At 40.8% G+C, this 21,888-nt stretch overlaps 1 protein-coding gene across 2 annotated transcripts; it reads left to right on the plus strand.

Annotated features, from left to right (window-relative positions):
- The first annotated feature begins 6,766 nt into the window (after positions 1-6,766).
- MRPL52 (mitochondrial ribosomal protein L52) lies at positions 6,767-20,878 on the plus strand. Of its 2 annotated transcripts, XM_006883128.1 has the most exons (8): positions 6,767-6,773; positions 8,112-8,116; positions 9,177-9,185; positions 13,540-13,542; positions 17,925-17,982; positions 18,061-18,128; positions 20,284-20,348; positions 20,702-20,874. In XM_006883128.1, exons 7-8 carry the CDS (start codon positions 20,304-20,306, stop codon positions 20,852-20,854), a joined length of 198 nt encoding a protein of 65 aa, XP_006883190.1. In that variant the 5' UTR covers positions 6,767-6,773; positions 8,112-8,116; positions 9,177-9,185; positions 13,540-13,542; positions 17,925-17,982; positions 18,061-18,128; positions 20,284-20,303; the 3' UTR covers positions 20,855-20,874. The 2 variants fall into 2 exon arrangements, with proteins under 2 accessions (XP_006883190.1, XP_006883191.1); XM_006883129.1 differs by lacking the exon at positions 13,540-13,542 and having other exon boundaries at positions 20,702-20,878.
- The last annotated feature ends 1,010 nt before the right edge of the window (positions 20,879-21,888 follow it).

Raw genomic sequence — 21,888 nt, forward strand, 5'->3', positions numbered from 1 at the left:
CAGCCCTATTCACTGTCCAACTCTCTGATGCATAGCACATAACTGCGAAGACTATAGCCCGGATCAGGCGCACCTTAGTCTCCAGCCTGACATCGTTGCTCTTCAGTACTCTTGAGAGGTCCCTCACAGCTGACTTTCCCAGGTAAGAGGTATTAATTCTTCTGTCATCTTTATTTATTGCTCAGTTCTCAGATACATAGCAAGCAATTTAAAAGTGCATGGCCTGAATCAGGTACACCTTAATCTTCAAAATGACATCATAGCTCCTCAGTAATTTGGAAAGGTCCCTGACAGCAGACTTGTCAAATACAATAAGTCTCCTAATCTCCTGAATGCTAGCGCCAAGGGTCTTCATTGTGGATCCAAGTAAAATTAAATCATTGACCACTTAAGTATTTTCTCCATCTATCATGATGTTGCTTATTAGTTCAGTGGCGAGGATTTTTGTCATCTTGTTGTGAAGATATTCCATATTAAAGGTTGCAGTGTTTGATCTTCTATTGCAACCATTTGAAGTTCTCACTTTCGGTAAGATTGTGTCCTCTGCTTAACACATGTTGCTAATGAGTCTTCCTCTGATCCTGATGCCACATTCTTCTTCATTTAGTCCAGCTTCTCAAATGATTTGCTCAGCATACAGATTAAATAGGTATGGCTAACAAATACAATCCTGATGCACACCTTTCCTGGTTTTAAACCATGCAGTGTTCCCTTGCTCTGTCTTTTCCTTGCTTCTTGTCTAGGTATAGGATTCTCATAAGCATAATTACATGCTTTAGGATTCCCATTCTTCTCAATATTAGCCATAGTTTGATATGATCCACATACTCAAATGCTTATGTGTAGTCAATAAAACACAAATAGCCATTCATCTGGTATCCTCTGCTTTCAGCCAGGATCCATCTGACATCCCAGCTCGAACTTCTGGAAGTTCTCTCTCAATGTACTGTTCTGGTCATTTTTGTACGATCTTCAGCAATATTTTGCTTGCACATAATATTAATGATATTGCTCGATGATGTCCACGTTCTGTTGGATCACCTTTCTTAAGAATGGGGACAAATATGTTTCTCTTTCAATCAATCAGCCAAGGAGCTGTCCTCTATATTTCCTGGCATAAACTGGTGAGCATGTCCGGGGCTGCATCTGTTAACTGAAACATGTTAATTGCTATTGCATCAATTCCTGGAGCATTAATTTTTGCCAATGCCCTCAGTGCAGCTTGAACTTCTTCCTTCATTACCATTGCCTTTTGATTGTATTGCCTGAAATTTTTCAGTGTCAACCAATTCTTTTTGATACAGTTTCTCTGTATTTCTTCTATATTCTTTTGATTTTTCCGGTATCATTCAGGATTTTGCCCATAGCATCTCTTTTTGCTGATCGAAGTTTTAATTTGGTTTTCAATTCTTTCAACTTGAGAAATGCCGAGTGCTTCCTTTTTTATTCTCCAACTCCAGTTCTTTGTGCATTTAGTTGTAATACTTTGTCTTCTCAAACTGCCCATTGTAATCTGTTGCTCATCTCTTATGTCTGCATTTCACCCCTTTGTTTTGGCTTCTTAAGGCTCTGGTGCCAATATTCAGAGTGTCTTCCCTTCTGTCATCCTTTTTTTTTTCCTTTCTCCTTTGACTTTATAATGACCCTTTGCTCTCTGTGGATAACATCTTTGATGCCATCCCATAACTCATCTGATCTTCGAGAATTTGTGTTCAATGCCTCTCTATTCAGAGATGATTTTTAAATTCAGATAGGATAGACTCAAGATTATATTTTTATTCTTGTGAACTTGTTTTCATTTTCTTCAGCTTCAGTTTTAATTTGCACATGAGTATCTGATGGTCTGTTTCACAGTCAGTAACTGGCCTGGTTTTGACTATTGATACTGACCTTCTCCAACAGTTCTTTTCACAGATGTAGTCAATCTGATTCCAGTGCAGTCCAAAAGGTGAAGTCCGTTTGCAAACTCACCATTTCTGGTTTATTTTTTTTTAAAGGTATGGTATTTGTGATTAATAAAAAAACAAATTGAATACACAAAATTCAATCATTCAAATTGAATACACAAAATTCAATCATTCTAAGTCCAATCTCATTTCTGTCACCAAAGTCATACTTTCCGACTACCATTCCTTCCTCATTGTTTCCAACTTTTTTTTTTATTCCATTCACCAATAATTATTAATGAATCTCTATTGTATGTTAGGCCAACTTCGGGCTATAAAGGTTTTTAGAAATCCTTAATATCTTCCTTTTTCACTTTAGTTGTTGGCACATATTTTGAATAATAGTCATATCAACAGGTCTTCCTTGTAAGCATATGGATTGTTGTTGTTGTTGCTGTTGTTGTTATATGCCGTTGAGTCATCTGCGACTCATAGCGACCCTATGTACAACAGCCCTAAACCCTGCTCTATCCTTTGCCAACTGCATTGCCTCTGACACACCCATCCCGATTACCCCAGTTACTGAATCAATCCACCTCATAGAGGGCCTTCCTCTCCTGCGCTGTCCCTCTACCCTACCAAGCATGATGTCCCTCTCCAAGGACCTGTCTCTCCTTACAACATGTCCAAAGTATGTCAGAAGAAGCCCCAGAATCCTTGCCTCCAAGGAGTAGCTTGGTTTAACCCTCTCTAGGATGGATCTGTTTGTTTTCTTGCCAGTCCATGGAACATTCAATACTCTTCTCCAGTACTACAGCACAAAGGCGTCAATTCTCCTTCTATCCTCCCTAATCATTATCCAACTCTCTGATGCATAACAAGTGATTGCAAAGACCATGGCCTGTATCAGGCGCACCTTAGTTTCCAGAGAGATGCCATTGCTCTTGAGTACTTTGGAGAGGTCCCTAACAGCAGACTTTCCCATCACAATACGTTTTTTGATTTCCTGGCTGCCGGTGCCAAGAGTGTTGACCATGGAGCCAAGCAAACTGAAGCTGTGAACAATCTTAATCTCTTCACCATCCATCCTGATGCTACCAATTGGTCCACATGGATAGTAACCTATTATTCACAACGTTGTACTTTAGGATAGTTCTTGAAATTGTTTATTTCCACTGTGAATGCAACACCATTCTTTCTCAGTTTTTCATTCCTGGCATAGTAGATTATATGAATGTCTGATTCAAAGTGGCCCATGCCAGTCCATCCAATTCACCAATGCCAAAAATGTCAATCTTCATGTATTCCTTTTCATTTTTTTACAACTTCCAGTTTTCCTTCATGCTTCATACATTTCACACCCCAGTTATTAAAGGGTTATTTACAGCTATTTTTCCTTCTTTCAAGGGGTTTTCATTCTGGGGTTTACCTCTAGTACTATATTTCTCTGTTTTTCCTAGGATTTTTGAGAGGCATATTACTTCTGATTTGGAAGCAGGAGTGGCATCCTCTTCCTAAACATCATGCCTCTGGAAACTCTATGAACTTTCATAAATTACAATAGTTATAGAAAGGCTTCAGGCCTTTTGTTCATAGAGTCGCTATGGGTCATGTTCAACTCGATAGCAATTAACAATAATTATTTCAGAATGGCCAGTCCTGCTTCCTGGCCTTCACCTTTGAGATCTCCAACAAAGCAAGAAGGAGGAGGAGAAGAAGGAAGGAAGCATCCTCTCCCTCCACCTCTGAGATCTCTTACATGGAGTTATTGTAGAGTGCCCTCAAGTCAGAGCTGACCCATAGTCAGAGCCAACCTGTAGCTTTCTCAGAGTTGGTTTAATCACATGGAAGGAGATTGAACTTCCTTTTCCTGTGGAGCAACTGGCAGATTCTTAATTGTCATAGTATAGTAATTTTATTTTGGAGCTGTCCTGAAGAGGATGGCAATGTAGGAGAGCAGTTCTCTCTTTTGAACACAACTTCAGTCCTAGAATTTAGTCACAGCATGCAAAGAGGGGAAGCGGTTTGAAAACAAGACAGCTAATGACTGAGTCATGACATCATTTATGTTTCTCCATCTCATCACAGTAGTTTAAAAGCATAGAATAGAGAACTTTTACAAAAGGAACTCTATAAGCACAGACCTGACAGAACGAAAGCATATTTGAATAAGTATATTGAAAAATATGTGTGAACAACAACCTAAGTGCCCATCAACAAATGAATGGTTAGAGAAGCTGTGGTATATTCACACAATGGAATACTATGCTGCATTGAAAAACAAGAAACTCATGCAATATTATTCAAAATGGGTGACCCTGGAGGACATTATGCTGAGTGAAAATATCTCAGTCACAAAAGGACAAATATTGCCTAGTGCCACTGTTGTAGAACAGGACTGACATCAGGGTTGGGGTAAGACCAAGAAAAATTGGATAAATTATGTATACTGCATTGAAACAGATGAGGGAGAGAACAGTTTAAAAGCAATATATGATTGGATATTATGGTTATGACAAGAGTCCAGAATGAAGGATGCATAGTGGAGTGTACTGGAGGTGAGGGGATTGTATACCAATGAAAGAATTTTTCTTTTACTTTTCAAAGAGAAGAATGAACTTGGGGAGGAAATGCAACAATGTATGAATGGAAATCCAAAATCTCTATAAATGTTTATTAAAATTAATTAAAAAAAAGAATTCAAAGGAAATTTTTTAAAAGTGTGAATAATGAAATGTTAAAACCAAGTACAGGAAATGATTCCCTTGTTACTTAAACAAAAGAGTTTAGCTCAGTGGTCAGAGAAAAAAAAATAGCAAGAATGTAGTTCCCTTTTGTTGACTCAACCCAAGAGGAAAGACATGAAGTTGACACTCCCGATGCTTCACATTGCTCTTAATTCTTGCCTTTACCAAGTCTAACAAAGGCATCTATAGAGCCTAGATGATGACATTGCTTTCAGGTTGCTGTGAGGCTGATGAAGTCATAGAGCGCTGCTGTCCAGGTGCCTAACCTCACTCTCCCTGAGGCCCCCAAGAATACTCGGAATAATGTTAGCTGTTAGCCTATTCTCTCTTTCCCTTTCCACCCCCTAACCTAGGCCATTGTCTCTCTCGCTCAAATCTCAACCCATATTTCCTGCTATTTACAACCTGTAGATTGTCCCCTTGCCATATCACACTAACAACGTCAAAAGTTGGACTTGTCTCCCTCCCAGGCTTCCCCATTCTGATCAAACTTCCCATCCTGATGCGGATGTCCTCTGCTTCTGGCTTCTTGATGCCCATAGCCAAGGAATGATTATGTGTTTTCCCTTCTGCATATAGAGTTCATAATGTTCACATTTTAGCTCATCTTAATGCATGTCTTTTTCATATTTTAAAAAGCTACATTTACTTTTTATGATTGTCACACAAATATAGATAACATGGCATTTGAAATTCGATGTCTTTCACATGTACAATGTTGTTGTATACCATTGAATCAGAAACCTACTCATAGCTGACCCTCTAGCAGGTTTTCAAAGGCAATAAATCTCAAGGGAGGAGATTATCCCTCTTTCTCCCACAGAGCAGCTGGTGGATTCAAACCACATTCCTTTGGGATTGCAGTACAATTTCTTACCACTAGGACACCAGAGTTCGAGTATGTGTACAATGTTGTTGTTGTTATGTGCTGTCGAGTCGCTTACGACTCATAGCGACCCTATGGACAACAGCCCTAAACCCTGCTCTATCCTGTGCCAATCTCATTACCTCTGACACACCCATCCCGATTACCCCAGTCACTGAATCAATCCACCTCATAGAGGGTCTTCCCCTCCTGCGCCGTCCCTCCACTCTGCCTAGCATGATGTCCCTCTCCAAAGACCTGTCTCTCCTTACAACATGTCCAAAGTATGTCAGGCGAAGCCCCAGAAGCCTTGCCTCCAAGGAGCAGCCTGGTTTAATAATGCCAATTATATCAGTCATGCTGTACAACCATCATCAATTGTTGTTGTTATGTCCAAATGAGTTTACTAAAGTTCATAGCAACCCTATCTGAAATAGAAATACCATTTCACCTAGAAATTCCACTGCTAGGAATATAAAGAAACCAAAGCCACAACTCAAACAGATGTATGTACATCCATGTTTATTGCCCTATCCTGAGACAACCTCACTCTCTCAGACACACCTGGCCCCATTGCCACAATCACTTTGTCAATCCATCTCATCCAGGGTCTTCCACTCTTTTTTTTAAAAAAAAAGTTATTCATTGTTGCACATTATCTCCCCCTTACCCTTCCCTATCCCCCTAAGTGTCCCCTTGCTCCAGACTGTTCTCATACATATAATGTATAATCATATATCCCTTTCTTTTTTTTTGTTACAGAAAAGGATATTTTCATTCATTCATTATTGCACATTTTCCTTAACCCCCTCTCCCAATTGACATCTTTATTTGTAAACTTAATGGCCATTCATTGTTGCATAATTCCCTCCCTACTTTGCAATGTACCTCTTATTCTGGACAGTTGTCATATATGTATTAAACAGTCTTCTCCATCATCTGCTCCAATGCAGTGTTCTATATCAACTCTTTTCCTAGTTTCTTCCATAAGAGTCGTTTTATAATAGTCTTGTTATGCAGTATTTGCCCTTTTATGGTTGACATATTTCACTCAGTATAATGTCTTCCAGGGTAACCCATGTTGTGTAATGCTTTATGTGGTTTACATTGTTTTTTCAGTGCTGTGTAGTATTCCATTGTGTGAATATATCATAGTTTTTCTATCCATTCAATTTTTTTATGGGCTTTGAGTTGCTTCCATCTCTTTGATATTGTAAACAATGCATCAATAAACATATACATACATGTTTGGAGGGTGGTTCTGGCTTCTTTAGGGTATATCCCCAGTAATGGAATTGCTGAGTCAAGTGATATTTCTATCCCAACTTTTATAGAAAGTACCAAACCATCTTCCATAGTGGTTGTACTTTTTTAAACTCCAACCAGCAGTGAATAAGGGTTCCAATCTCTCCACAGCCTTAATAGCATTTGTTGTTTGCTGCTCTGTTGGACTTCGCTATTGTTGCCGGAAGGTGGGGGAGAGCTTATTTTTCGACAATTCTTTCAGAGAATCTTGGACTTCTTCCTTTGTTACCCATATATCCCTTTCAAACAGTTCTTGCCTTCATCTGTTCCAATGCAGTGATCATTATCTATCTACTCATTCCCCATTCCCTCTCCAACCCCCCCATGTCTGTCCTATTTTAGAACAGTGGTGCTGCACAGTATTTATCCTTTTATGACTGAGTCGTTTCACTTAGCATAGTGTCCTTGAGGCTACATGTTGTGTAATCTTTTACCATTTCATTGTTTTCCAGTGCTGTGTAGTATTCTATTATGTGGGTGTACCATAATTTTTCTATCCATTTGTTTATTGATGAACAATTAGGTTACTTCTATCTCTTTGCTATTGTGAATAATCCAGCAATAAATATGTATGTGCATGCATCTGTTTGAGTTGTGGCTCTGATTTCTTTAGTGTCTATTCCAAGCAGTGAAATTGCTGAGTCAAATGGTACTTCTATTTCCAACTTTCTAAGAAAGTGCCAGACCACCTTGCATAGTGGCTGTACCATTTTACATTTCCATCAGCAGTGAATAAGAGTTCCAATCTCTCCCCAACCTCACCAGTATTTGTTGTTTGCTGCGTTGTTGAACTTTGCTATTGTTGCTGTGGCCAGGGTCTTATACTCTTGTGCTGACCCTCCACCATTCTTAGTATGATGTCTGTTGTAGACCGAGGGTAAAGTATACTAAGAAATAATAATAATAACAATAAAACAGAGCACCAAGAATGTATAGGTAAACAGAGGTAAAGCAGGAGGCAAACAGTTCTTGAACAACTGAAGCACCATCTCAGCTTCCCTGTGCCTTTATTGAAAATTGCCAGGGAGCAAACCACAAAGAGAATTCTATGCAAATGAAGCTAAGCTCTTTCTATTGAAAACCTTATGCTTGACTCAAGAGAGACGGGTTAGCAAATACAATACAAGAATCATGTAAATGCCTAAGGTTTACCTTAGTGCCTACCCCTGTAAACATCTAACGTGTGCCTTAGTGCTTCAGGATGAATTCCAGCTTGTAGCCATACCTCCCACATACCCTGATAAAGTATTTGTCTTATTATAAGTATTTAGCATGATATCTGGCTTCCCACAGATGTCCTTCTCCAAGGACTGGCCCCTCCTGGAAACATGCTCAAAGTGAATGTCAGGTAGATTTTTAAAATCCTTGCCTCCAAAAAGCAACCCTTTCCAGGACAGACCTGCTTGTTATCTTAGAAGTCCATTTTTGTTGTTGTTATGTGCCACCAAGTCACCTATGACTCATAATGACCCTATGAACAACAGCCCTAGCCTCTGCTCTATCCTATGCCAATATTATTGTCTCTGACATACCTATCCCATTACCCTACTCCCTGAATCAATCCATCTCATCGAGTGTCTTCCTCTCCTGCGCTGTCCCTCCACCCTCCCAAGCATGACATCCCTCTCCAAGGACTTGTCCCTCCTTACAACATGTCCAAAGTATGTCAGATGAAGCTTTAGAATCTTTGCCTCCAAGGAGCAGCCTGGTCTCACCCTCTCTAGGGCAAACCTGTTTGTTCTCCTAGCAGTCCATGGTTTATTCAGTAATCTTCTCCATCACCACAGCTCAAAGGCTTCAGTTCTCCTTCTATTACCCCTAGTCATTGTCCAGCTTTCTGATGCATAGCAAGTGATTGCAAGGACTGGATCAGGCAACACCTTAGCCTCCAGGCAGACATTGTTGTTCTTCAGTACTTTGGAGAGGTCTTCTCTGACAGCAGATTTTCCCAGTGAAATTCGTCTTTTAATTTCCTGGATGCTGGTACCAAGAGTGTTGGTACAAATCAAAGGCATCAATTCTTCTTCTGTCACTCTTAGTCATTGTCCAGTTCTCTGATGCATAGCAAGCAACTGAGAAGACTATATCCTGGATCAGGTGCACCTTGGTCTCTAGATTGACCTCATTGCTTTTTTGCACTCTGGGATATCAGAAATTCCTAAAACAATGTGCCTTTTGATTTCCTGACTGCTGATGCAAAAGTGTTGATTGTGGAGCCAAGAAAAAAGGAAACTGCTAGCAACCTTAATCTTTTCTCCATCTATCATGATGCTGCCAATTGGCCCAGTGGTGATAATCTTCGTTTTCTTGCTGTTGAGATTCAATCCATATTGAAGACTACAGTCCTTGACCTTCTGCAGCAAAAAATTCAAGTTCTCTTCAGTTTCTGTAAGATTGTGTCATCTGTTTAATGTAAAGTGGTTGGTAAATCTTCCTCCAATCCTGATGCTACATTCTTCTTCATAAAGTCCAGCTTCCTGAATGATCTGTTCTGAATAGAGTTTGGAAAGGTGTGGAGAAAGGATACATTCTTGATACAATCCTTTCTTGATTTTGAACTATGCAGTGCTCTTTTTGGACAACAGCTTCTTGGTAGATATAGATTTCATATGAGCACAAGTGAGTGTTCTGGGATTCCCAGTCTTCTCAAGGTTAGCCCAAATTGTGATCCACACAGTCAGTCAAATGCCTTTGTATAGTCAATGAAACACAAATAGACATCCTTCTGGAACTCTCTGCTTTTAGCCAAGATCCATCTGACATCAGTAATGATATGCCTAGTGCCACAGCCTCTTCTAAAACCAGTTTGTACTTTTGGCAGTTCTCCGTCAGTGTACCATTCTAGTAGTTTTTAAATAATCTTCATCAAGATTTTGCTTGTGTGTGATATTAGTGACATTGTTCCATTATTTCCATACTCTGTTAGATCACCTTTTTGGAGAATGAGAATAAATATTGATCTCTTCCAGTCAGTTGGCCAAGTAGCTTTCCTTTAGATTTCTTGACACCTGGTGAGCACATCCAGGAATGCATCTGTTTGTTAAAATATATCACTTAGTAGAACCCATTGCCAAATTTTCCATCACCATAAACTGAATGCCTCCTTATCTCCTCCCTCTCATTCCTAGTAACTACATTACACTTTGACCACTATGTGTTGTATACAGTTACCTGTTCCAGATATTTTATATAAATGAGACCGTACAATATTAGTCTTTTATAATTGACTTGTATGTACTCTTTTCTGTAATTTTTATTATTAATTTTTTTTAATTATTAAATTTTATTAATTTTAATGAACATTTACAGAGATTTTGGGTTTTCATTCATTCATTGTTGCACTTTTTCTATAATTTTTTAAAACACAGCTTCATCCCATTGTGCAAGCTACTATAAAGTCGAGTGTGCTAGTTCTGTTCCTTCATATAGTGCAAGTGATAGAGGCAGCCTGTCATCTTTCCTATCTCCTGAACATTGACACATTATTCTTCACTCTGTGGCTTCTACCACTTGATTCCTCAATGGTAAACTACTTAATGAGATTTCAGTGCTGTCTACTTCAGCTGTCCATCTTAATATCAGTCAAAGGTTTATGGAGACAGACATGTGGAAGGTGTCACTCAAGTCTTTATCACTAACATAATAAATCAAAGGCCACTTTTTGTTCAGTTCCTTGATCTCTGAAAACTACAAGCAATTTACAGAATGACTGATTCCTGGTCTTCCTTATCCAGTTCACAGATTAATTATAAAAACCAAAGTAAGTAAATAATTATTTTAGAAGTGTTTATAACAGTAAAAATGGAGCATAATATGTATGAATGTATGATAAAAATGATATATTTCTGTCATATTTCCCATCTGAGATGTTATGGGTTTATTCAAAATGGCTTTTCTAGCCTTTGCTTGCCTTGCCATGTGGATGACAGGAATATGTGAATAGGGCATTTTAGCCTATCTACAAGAGAATTGGCTAATCTTGCCATTAAATTGAGTGGTCCAGCAGCAGAAGGAGAATCTTCTTCCTTGCCAGCAAAAAAGGAGAAGCAAGAGAATGCAACTGGTCCTTCAGGACCAGAGCATCAGCTATGGAAGTTGAAGCAGAGGACCAGAGAACCAACATGAGAGGGAGCTGACTGCTATTCCCCATGGACAGAATCAGAGCTAAGCTAAGAAGAGCCTTTGCCCAAGTTTGCTGGACAACTCCAGCAGGGAGGAGTCAATGTTGGTGGGACTGAGAACTTGTAACACTGGCCTAAAGTTGTGAGGCTCAAGGCTGAGGTACCTGAGAACACATTTTGGAAGATGTCCTGACCATATTCTGCTACTAACCAAGATTATAACCTTTTTATTTCCCCATATGGTTCTGTGTGGCCGGTGAGCTATCGCATCAGATTTTGGATCCAGCAAAGCAGTGAGATGGAGGTTGAGATGAGAAGGAAGAGGTACAGGAGCATAAAGGGACATGTCTGACCTCATGGGAATTGGTTTTGTAATGCTGATGTTGTTGCCAGAGACAGCTCCACTTTTTGACGTTGGTAAAGGTCAGATATGGCCTCTCCAGGTGGCCCTTGTTCTTTTTACAGCATTTCCCCTTCGCTTATTCATCTATTAGCTTGTAGCCAAGTTTCCCTGTTTCTATCTTCTCCTCTGATTCACCCCTGGCCTATATTATTCTTATTGTTATCAAAATAGCTACTTTTACTTCTTAACAAGGAGCCACCCTTCCACTTTTTCAAAGCATAACTCAAAGCCATCTCCTGCGGGAAATCTCAGTCTTGCTGAAGGAAATGATAAGTTTCCAGGTACACCACTTCTAGATACACCACCATTACATCACTCTTTCAGGTCCCATTCCCACAGCACACACCATACAGTACAAAGCACTTTTGTAAGAATTCCACATAAAGCATTTTCACTCACATTATCCTCTTTAAGATGTCTTTACATTTGTGCTATATTAAAGCTTTTTTTAAAAAATGGGAAATATAGGATAAATGAGAAGAGTGACAAATTTGGGCTTGCCACTTACTAGTAGTCTCAGACTTATATTCAAGTATATGGGCTCCTTTCCCCCTGAGATTGTGAAAATGGCACAGAATGGGGCAAAGTTCGGGTCTGTTGTTCATAGGGTCATTATGAGTCATAGTCTATTTGCTGGCATCTAACAACAACTAATCTTCCAATGCGTTTTTCAGAGACTCTAGAATCATGTGGTAGGAGATTGTTCATCCTTTTCCTATGGAGCAGCTGGTAGAAAAAGAAGAATTGATGCTTTGAGTTGTGGTGCTGAAAGAGCATTGAACATACCACAGACTGCCAAGAGAACAAACTGGTCTATCGTGAAGAGGATGAAGTCAGGTTTCTCCTTTGAGGCAAGGAATTTGAAGCTCTGTCTCATATACTTTGGGCATACTGTCAGGTGGGACCACTCCTTGGAGAAGGACATCATACTTGGAAGGGTTAGAGGGATTGCGCAGGAGAGGAAGACCCCAGATGAGATGGATTGACACAGTAACTGGGATAATGGAGGCGGGTGTGTCAAAGACAGTGAGGCTAGCTAAGGATAGAGCAGGGTTCAACACTATTATGGATAGGATCTTTATGAGTTACAGGCAACTTGATGGCACATGACAACAACAGCAGCAACATATGATGCTGCAGTACATAATGTGCTGATATTCCTATTTTCAGATGTTTAGTAGAAGATGCACATTTCATTGTAATATTTTGCTTTGTCTTCCCAAGGTTTCCTTTGAAATCTTCTGTTTAGCTCCTTAACTTCCTGATTTCTTCCCTTTGTTTTGCTTCTTGGCACTCTTGAGCAATATGCAGAGTATCTATCTACTGACATCTATTTCAGTCTTTGCCTCCTCCTCTGTCTTTGTAATGGCCTTTGTCTTTCTTTATGAATAATTTTTTGTGTGTGTGAGAGAAAAATTTGTATTTACAATTAGCCAGCTCAACTTAGTTTAGATGATCCCAATTTTGTTGGCAACATTCAAGCATCATAGTCAGGAGCAAGTCAAAGACAGGGCTTCTACTCTCCATCAGGCCTAATCAAAGTGTTGGCCTTAGCCACATCAATATCATACAGCTTCTGTACAGCATGTTTGATTTGGTGCTTGTTGGACTTGACATCTACAATAGACACAAGTGTGTTGTTATCTTCTATCTTCTTCATGGCTGACTCAGTGGTCAGGGAAAACTTGATGATGGCATAGTCAAGCTTGTTTCTCTTGGGGCACTCTTCCAGGGATATTTGAGCTGTCTTCAGAGTCTCAGCATCTTAGACCGCCAGAAGGTAGGTGACGTTCAGATCTTTTTGTGTGTATGGTTGTGGGTACATACAATTAAAAGCCTTCTTGGCTTTTAATGCCTTTGCTGTGACTTCATCTCAGAAGAAGATGTCTCAAAAATCATCTGATCTTCATTCATTTGTGTTCAAGGCATTAAAAGAAGATTGAAGGGGTACACAGAGTCACTGTACCAAAAAGAATTGGCTGACGCTTAAGTTAATGAACCAGAATATGATCAAGAGGTAAATGTGATGAAGGAGGAAGTTCAAACTGCTCTGAAGGATTTGGCAAAAAACAAAGCCCCAGGAATTGATGGAATACCAATTGACATATTTCAACAAACAGATGCAGCCCTGTACACTCTCACTAGATTGTGCCAAGAAATCTGGAGGACTGACTGGAAGAGATCCATGTTTGTTCCCATTCAAAAAAAAAAGCAGGTGATCTGAAAGAGTGTGGAAATTATCAAATAATTTCACTGATGCCACACACAAGCAAAATCCTACTGAAGATTATCCAAAAACAATTGGAACAGTACATCGACAGAGAATTATCAGAAATATAAGCTGGGTTTAGAAGAGGTCTTGGCACCAGAGACATTATCACTAATATCAGATGGATCTTGGCTGAAAGTAAAAAGTACCAGAGGAATGTTTATCTGTATTTCACTGACTATGTAAAGGCATTTGACTGTGTGGATCACAATAAATTGTGGCTAACTTTGAGAAGAATGAGAATCCCAGAACACTTGATTGTGTTTGTGAGAAATCTATACTTGGACCAAGAAACAGTCCTTACAACAGAGTAAGGAAACACTGCATGGTTCAAAATCAGCAAAAGAGTATGTCAGGAATGCATCCTATTTCCATACCTTTTCAATATATATGTGGAATAGATCATTTGGGAGGCTGGACTTTATTAATAGGAAATGGCATCAAGATTGGCAGAAGACTCATCAACAGCATACATTATGCAGATGAACTCAGGTGTTTGCTGCAGAAGGTCAAGAACTGTAGACTTCAAGACCAACTGAAGCTCAACATCAAGAAGATAAAAGATTCTCACCACTAAGCCATTTGGCAGCACCATGATGGATGAAGAAGGGATTGAGGGTGCTAACAATTTCAGCTTGCTCGGCTTCACAATCAACACTCTTGGTACCAGCAGTCAAGAAATCAAAAGACAAGTTTTTCTGGGGAAAGATGCTCTCAGGGCCCTCACCAAAGTGGTAAAGAGAAACAATGTCAATCTAGAGACTAAGGTACACCTGATTCAGGCCACAGTGTTCTCAATTACATCAGAGTTCTGGACAATGAGTAGGGTTGGTAGAAGGAGAATTGATGTTTTTGAATTGTGGTGCTGGAGAAAAATATTGAACACACCATGGACTGCCAAGAAAACAAACAGGTTTGTCCTGGAGAGAGTGAAACCAAGCTGCTCCTTGGAGGCAAGGATTTTCTACCTGGACCAGTTCAACCCTGTTTAGCTAACCTGGTGGTTTCCACTCCCAGGAGGTCACCATATTGATGCCAACTTAGTGTGGACACCCAATCTGCAAAGCGCACTACAGCCCAGAGCTCCTGGACTCAAGCAATCCTCCAGCCTCAGCCTCCTGAGTAGCTGGGACTACAGGCTCACACCACCATGGCCAGTGCAGGCAAGGATTTTGAAACTCCATTTCACATCCTTTGGGCATATGGCCAGGAGGGACCAGTTCCTGGAGAAGGACATCATACTTGGAAAAATGAAGGGACAGCACAGGAGAGGAAAACCGTGAATAAGATGGATTAACTCCGTGACTGGGAGAAGGTGTGTCCAAGACAGTGAGACTGACTCAGAATAGAGCAAGAATTCAGAGTTATTTTACATAGGGTTGCTATGAATCGCAGGCATCTCGATGGCACGTAACAACTGGTTATTCAGTTTTATGGTTTATTGTTCAAAACACTGGTGTATAGATTGTTTTTTAAACTAAGTTGGGGATTTCTGTCCATAGGAGGCCTGGCACACACCACTGTGGTTCACAGAAAAGGAGCTCAGGGTATTTCTTGTTTTATTTCACAAAAGCAGAGTTTCTGTCTTTCCCAGGAGGCTTTGTCTATTGTTCTTGGTGTCATGGGGAAGACTGGATGGTTGTGTGTACGTCAGTGTCATCTGAGATGCCAGCTCCCTGCATTCCTGCACAAGCTTTGCAAAGACCGTAGACCTGCTCTTGCCAGTCAGATTTTGGACCAAGGAAAGGAGTAAGATTGGTACTGGGATGAAGAAAGAGATGCAGAAGCATGGGAGACGTGTCAGCTTTCATAATTTGTTTTATTAAAATCACTCTTAAATGTATTAGATGATTGGATCACACACAAAAAAGGAATAAACTAAATCAGGGGATTCAGTTGTTTGAAAATATGGACCCAAACACACTGATCACTTTGGTACGTTGATAGGCAGTCAGGAAGCAAAGCCATGTTAATGAAGGGGGAAAAGCAAGAACCATACAAACAACTCTCAGTAATTTTCTAACTAAAAATGTCAACCCCTTTTGCAATGGTAATCCAGACCTTCCCTAAGTAGAAACTTTCCACACTTGGAGTTATTACCACACTGACAAAATGCCAGTATAGTCCAGCTCTTCTTCACTCTCTTTGTAACGTTTTATAATCTGTGCATTTGTTATGCGTGCCTCCATTAAAATATTGCCTGTAAGTGTATATGCTATGTTTCAACTCCTTAAAGGGAAAGATTAGATTTGTAAAGATACTAAAAATAAAAAGCAATAACAATGAAAAAGTATTTCACTTACATCAGAACTGACTGAGGAAGGAGTTATTGGAAGGGAAATGCCATAAATTGAGTATTACATATATCTACCTCACAGGGTTGTTGCAAATATGATAGTATTGTAAGCAATGTGGGGTAGTAGCTTTTACAAAATTGGAATCAGATCTCATTGCCAACACCTTTTTTAAAAATTAATTTTAATGAAAGTTTACAGACTTTGAACTTCCATTCATATAATGTTGCATATTTTCCTCCCTGCCCACCGCTTCCCCCAGTTCCCTTTTCTCTTTGAAAATTTGAAAAAAATTATTTCACTGTTATACAACCCCCCTCCTCCAGTCCACTCCACTATGCAGCTTTCACTCTGAACTCTTGTCATGACAATAATACCTAATCATATATCGCTTTTAAATAATTGTCTCCCTCGTCTGTTTCAATGCAGTATATATTATTCATCCCCTCTTTTCTTAGTTTCCCTCCAACCCCAATGTCAGTCCCGCTTTACAACTGTGGCATTATAAAGTATTTGTCTTTTTGTGACTGAGATATTTCACTCAGCATAATGTCCTCCAGGGTTACCCATTTTGTATAATATTTCATGAATTCCTTGTTTCTCAATGCTGCATAGTATTCCATTGTGTGAATATACAACAGATTCTCTATCCATTCGTTTGTTGATGGGCACTTGGGTTGTTTCCAACTCTTTGCTATTGTTAACAAAGCTGCAATAAACATGGGTGAGCATATATCTGCTTGCGTGGCAGTTCAGGTTTCCTTAGGATTTATTACCAGCAGTGGAATTGCTGGGTCAAATGGTATTTCTATTTATTTCCAGCTTTGTGAGAAAGTGTCATTCAGCTTTCCAAAGTGGTTGCACCATTTTACACTCCCACCAACAGTGAATAAGGGTGCCAGTTTCTCCTCACCAGCATTTGTTGTTTGCTTTTCTGTTCAATTTTGCTGTTATTAATGGTATCTCATGGTTATTTTGCCAGCACCTTTTCAAGGAAGCCTTCTCTGACGGGCTCTTCCAGATCAAATCCCCTTTGTGCGCTTACAGGAGTTTCTTCCTTCCCAGCATTCATCTCAACTGTCAGGTTACATTAATGTGTGTAGTCATTTGATTATCTTCTTGCTCTAGACTGCAAATTTTAGCAAGGTAAGGTTTTGCACACGGACTTGTCACGTAGAATTTCTTCAATAAATATTATTGGATAAATTAAGATTTGAACTCGCATTTGTATTCACTGTAGATTTGATTGGGAAGACCACAGACAAGGCACAATGACATAGTGACTTTAACAATGAGCTGGAACATGTCAAAAGACTGCCAGAATGGCGCAGACTAGGCTAGAGTTCTGATCTGTTCTTCATAGGGTCTCTACCAGTTTCAGTCCGCTCGAGGGCTTCTGGTAAATTTGAGTACTTCGTTTAGTCTGGAAAAAGAAAATGGTTATACAAAGAGTTTGGGTAACACAGTGAGTATCACACTAGCTGGTAACAAAGGCATGCGCTTCCAGAGGTTCTAATGCACCGGCGGAGTTGAGGGAGACAGGAAGTCTGCTCGCATTTAAATTCACAGCTTCCCAAACTGGACTGTTGTCAGAAGCCACTGGATGGATGGCGGTGAGTTTGAGTTACAACTTTAATGCAAGACACTACAGAATGAGATAATGTAGCTGTTAAGCCTCTACGAGACAGTATTATAAATTCCAAAGGACCAGAAGAAGCGGGAACAGTTCTTTCACACCTCAGTCTAGAACACAACTGGCACCGAGCGAAGCAAAACTGTTCGTTCCCTCCCTTCCGTACGGCGACCCAAGATGGCGGGGCCCAGTGCTTCCAAACCACGCAGAGACGGCAGCTCCGCCCCCCGCCGCGCACCGCCTCGGGAGCCACGCCTCTTCCGCCCTCTCCACTGCGTTATGGCTGTTGCGGCGGCTCGTCTTCTCGGTGAGTGTTGGGGGGGCGGTCGGTGGGCTCCGCGGCCAGCCGTCCCCTCGCCGGTGGTGCGGCTTTCCCTCACCTCTGCCCCGTTTGCCATTAGGTGTCCGGAGGCTGCACTGCAGCGCGGCGGCTCGGGCGGGCGGCTTCTGGCGGCTGCAGTGAGTTGTTGGCGGGGCTGGGGAGATGGGAGGGCCCGGGCCGGTCGGGGACCTCACCTGGCACCTTTTCTCCTTCAGGCAAGGCTGGGCTGCCAACCCCTCGGGCTACGGGCCCCTTACGGAGCTTCCGGACTGGTCTTACGCGGGTGAGCGCGCATGTTGCCCTTCATCTTAAGAGATTTCCAGCCAGATGGAACTCCCGCCCCGTCATGGAGAGAGTCTGGGGGTGTCAGAGTTGGGCAGCCAACTGCAGAAGGAATTTAACTTCTTGTTTGGAAAACAGAGGCTTTAGATGAAGACACTTTATCTCTATTTTGTAAATTACCGAGGAAAATAAAGCTAGTAGGCGTGTAAGGGATAAACAAGATGATTCTGACTCAGGACTGCCCGCAGTGGGAACGGGCTACTTTCCTAAAAAACAAAACAAAAACACCTCGTTACTATCAATTCAGAACTGACCCACCAGCAGGTTTTTGGAAGCTATAAATTGCAAGAGAAAATACTAACTATCTCCTGAAGCTGATGGTGGATTCAAATTGACCGCCTTTAAGTTAGCCATGCACCTCCTACAAACGAGGCCACCAGGATATATAGGTGTTTTTAAAAAGGTAGAAATCACTGCCTTTTCTGTGGTGAATGCACTGTTAAAAGAGTTTGGTAACCAAATGAGCATCTAAGAGTGATGTTTAAGGATGGTAGACTCTCTTCAGAAAAAGAATTTTCACCTTTACTTTTTTAAAAGAAGGAACAGGGAGCGCTCTGGTGGCCTAGTGGCAAGAGGCTTTACTGCAGTCTCAGAGGTGAGCGGTTCCAATCCACCAGATGCTCTGTTGGAGAAGGAGGGGCAATCTCCTCCTGTACCAGTCAGATCTAATTTTACGGTATACACACACTCACTAAAAATAAATTTTAAAAAGGAGCAGAAAAGATATTAGTCTTAGAAGAGACATGAGAGAATTTTAAGCCATTACCTACTCTCTCCATGTAGTTTATAGAAATAAATTAACTGCAGACACAAGTAGGATGTAGTTAAGCCAGGACTAGAACTAAGCAGGAGCCAGTCCACCTTTACAACACAGATCCTGGATGTAGGTGCCGGCTGTAGGAGAAGGCTCTGCTCTGTCGATTCCAGAGGGAGGTCCTTGTTTCCTTAAGCATTTGTAGACCCAGCATTCTCTGGAGATCTCAAGGTCTTGGCCTTCCTCTGTGTTGAGGAACTTCCATTGCAGGGACGTAGGTTCAAGAGGGTACACTGATACACTCCACTCCTGACAGTTCTTCCTTCATACTCGGCTCCCCCATCTCTCTTCACATTGCTTTCCTTTTATACCAGCTGATACAGGCTACAACCCAGGGAATGCCTCCCTTGTATTAGATCCGAGCTATGGTGCAATTAAGGGTGTTGCACCTTTGACAGTTGTGGCAGATTATTGCAGAACTTCTACATTACTTCATTACATACATGTATTTTGGGGAGCATACAATTCAATCCATGCCAAATGCCTACACTGCACTATGCAAGCCTTGATCCCAAGGAACTAGAAGTCTCACTGGGAAAGCAGAACATAGACATTTTTCTTTTAAAGGAACATTTTAAAAATTAATTAAAATGTCAGTACTTTCCCACTTTTCCAAAACAATTTGAGACATCTAAATAACAATACAATAGCACAAGAAATACCCCAAAGTGAATAGATTAATATTAAATTATACATAAGCATGTCTTTTCAGAAGTTGTTGAAATGTTTCTGGGAATTTAAAGTTTGAGGTGGTAAAAAAACCCAAACCCAAAACCTGATCCAAAAAAGTGATTAGAAGGAAAAGAGCATTTTGTCATGGATTAGGATGGAATTTAGTGCAAAAATCCAGTAGAGCAGAGATCAGATCCCTTGAGTGGAGAGTTTCTGAAGCTAAAACTCAACATAGCTGTGCAGAATACCTTGATTTCTTCAAGCTAAAGCACTCTGGTGGCCTAGTCCAGAGGAAGTTTCGCTGCTTACCCAAAGATGGCACGTCTCTGCTTTTTCCAGCAACTCTGGGAGAAGGATGGGCAGCCTCTTCCTGTGCAGTTTACAGCTTCCGAAAACCTGATAGTAGGTCAGATATGAGTCATGACCTAATTGATGGCAGTGAGTTCAGTTGTTTGAAAGAGTGAAATTGAATATGAGGCTTAGGAGCTTAGTGTAAAATAGAGGAGAGGCACTACAGAGATTGGTTCTCCCCTTATTCCTATCACAGTGTTGCACAGTGTGCTACAGACAATCTCTTTAACACTTGCCTTTATGTCATTTCTAATTGCAGATGGTCGGCCTGCTCCTCCAATGAAAGGCCAGCTTCGAAGAAAAACCGAAAGGGAGAAGTTTGCTGTGAGTGACTAGAGATTCTGGCTGGTACTACCTGTCTATTATCAGAGAAAGAAAATTCAAATTGTAATTTGTTTTGCGCTCTGTCAGCATCTGTGCTAACATGTTAGGACTTTAACAGAGATGGGAGGAAGAGTGGGACACCCCTCAAGCAGAAAACACATAGGAGACATTCTGCCCCACATTTTACTGCCTTCCTCCTGCTCCCAGACCCAGGACATGGTCCCCGCCCCTTCCCCAGTCAGCAGTGTCATTTTCCAGCTGAAACCTCTGACTTTGATCTCTGAGTGAAAGGATATATGGTGCAGAACAGAAAGGCCCAGATGTTATCCACAGTGTTTTCCTGTCTGTTACAGAGACGAGTGGTATTGCTCTCACAGGAAATGGAAGCTGGATTAAAGGCATGGCAGCTCAGGCAGCAGCAGAAATTGCAGGAAGAAGAAAGGAAACAGAAAAATGCTCTTAAACCCAAAGGGGCTTCACTACAGAGCCCACGTCCAAGTCAATAAAAAGTAACTTGCCTTTTCTCCCACCACTCCTTAGCTTCTTTCATTGTTTTTTTAATTTTATTTCAATAAATATATGTGTAACAAAACAATAACCTATTCAATTTTTTACTTGTTTAATTCAGTGACATTGATTACATTCATCATGTTGTACAACCATTATTAGTATTCTCTTCCAAATTTTTCTGCCACCATCAACAGAAACTCAGCATCCCCTAAGCAGATAATTTCATAATCTTTGATTTCTGTACATTTCCTGTTTAATATAAATGAGATGATACAGTATTTGTCCTTGGGTTTCACAACATATTTTCAAGGTTCATCCATGATGTAGCATATATGAGGACTTCATGACAATCATAATATTTCTCTCTCATTACTGTCAAGTTGGAACCAACTTGGAGCTGACCCCACAGTGGGTTTTTAGAAACTAAAAAGGAGGAGATTCCCTATCCTTTTACCACAAAGAAAATCAAAAGACTAATTGCGCTGGGAAAGTGCTGTCCAGGACCTCTCCAGAGTCCTGAAGATCAACAGTGTCATTCAGGAGACTAAGGTGCACATGATCCAGGCCATGGTCTTTGCAGTTACTTGCTATGCATCAGAAAGGTGGACAGTGACTAGGGATGATAGAAATAATTGATGCCTTTAAGGTGTGGTGCTGGGGAAGAGAATTGACTATACCATGGACTTCCAGAAGAACAAACAGGTTCGTCTTAGGGTGAAACCAGGCTACTCCTATGAGGCAGGGATTCTTAGGCTTCATCTGATACACTTTGGATATGTTGCAAGGAAGGACCAGTCCTTAGAGAGGGATGTCCTTGGCAGGGTGTAAGGACAGTTCAAGAAGGGAAGACCCTCAGTGAAATGGATTGATTCAGTAACTGGGGTAATGAGGATAGATGTGCCATGGATAATGTTGAGTCAGGATAGAGAGGAATTGAGCTGACCTTTCAGAGGCAGTTAATCACATGGAGATTACCTATCCTCTTGCAAACCAGCTGGACTAAAATTGCATCCCTCTGGTTTGGGAACAC

The sequence above is a fragment of the Elephantulus edwardii genome, unplaced genomic scaffold (assembly GCF_000299155.1).
Source record: "Elephantulus edwardii isolate Elephantulus edwardi_28Jun2011 unplaced genomic scaffold, EleEdw1.0 scaffold00026, whole genome shotgun sequence".
Taxonomy (NCBI): domain Eukaryota; kingdom Metazoa; phylum Chordata; class Mammalia; order Macroscelidea; family Macroscelididae; genus Elephantulus; species Elephantulus edwardii.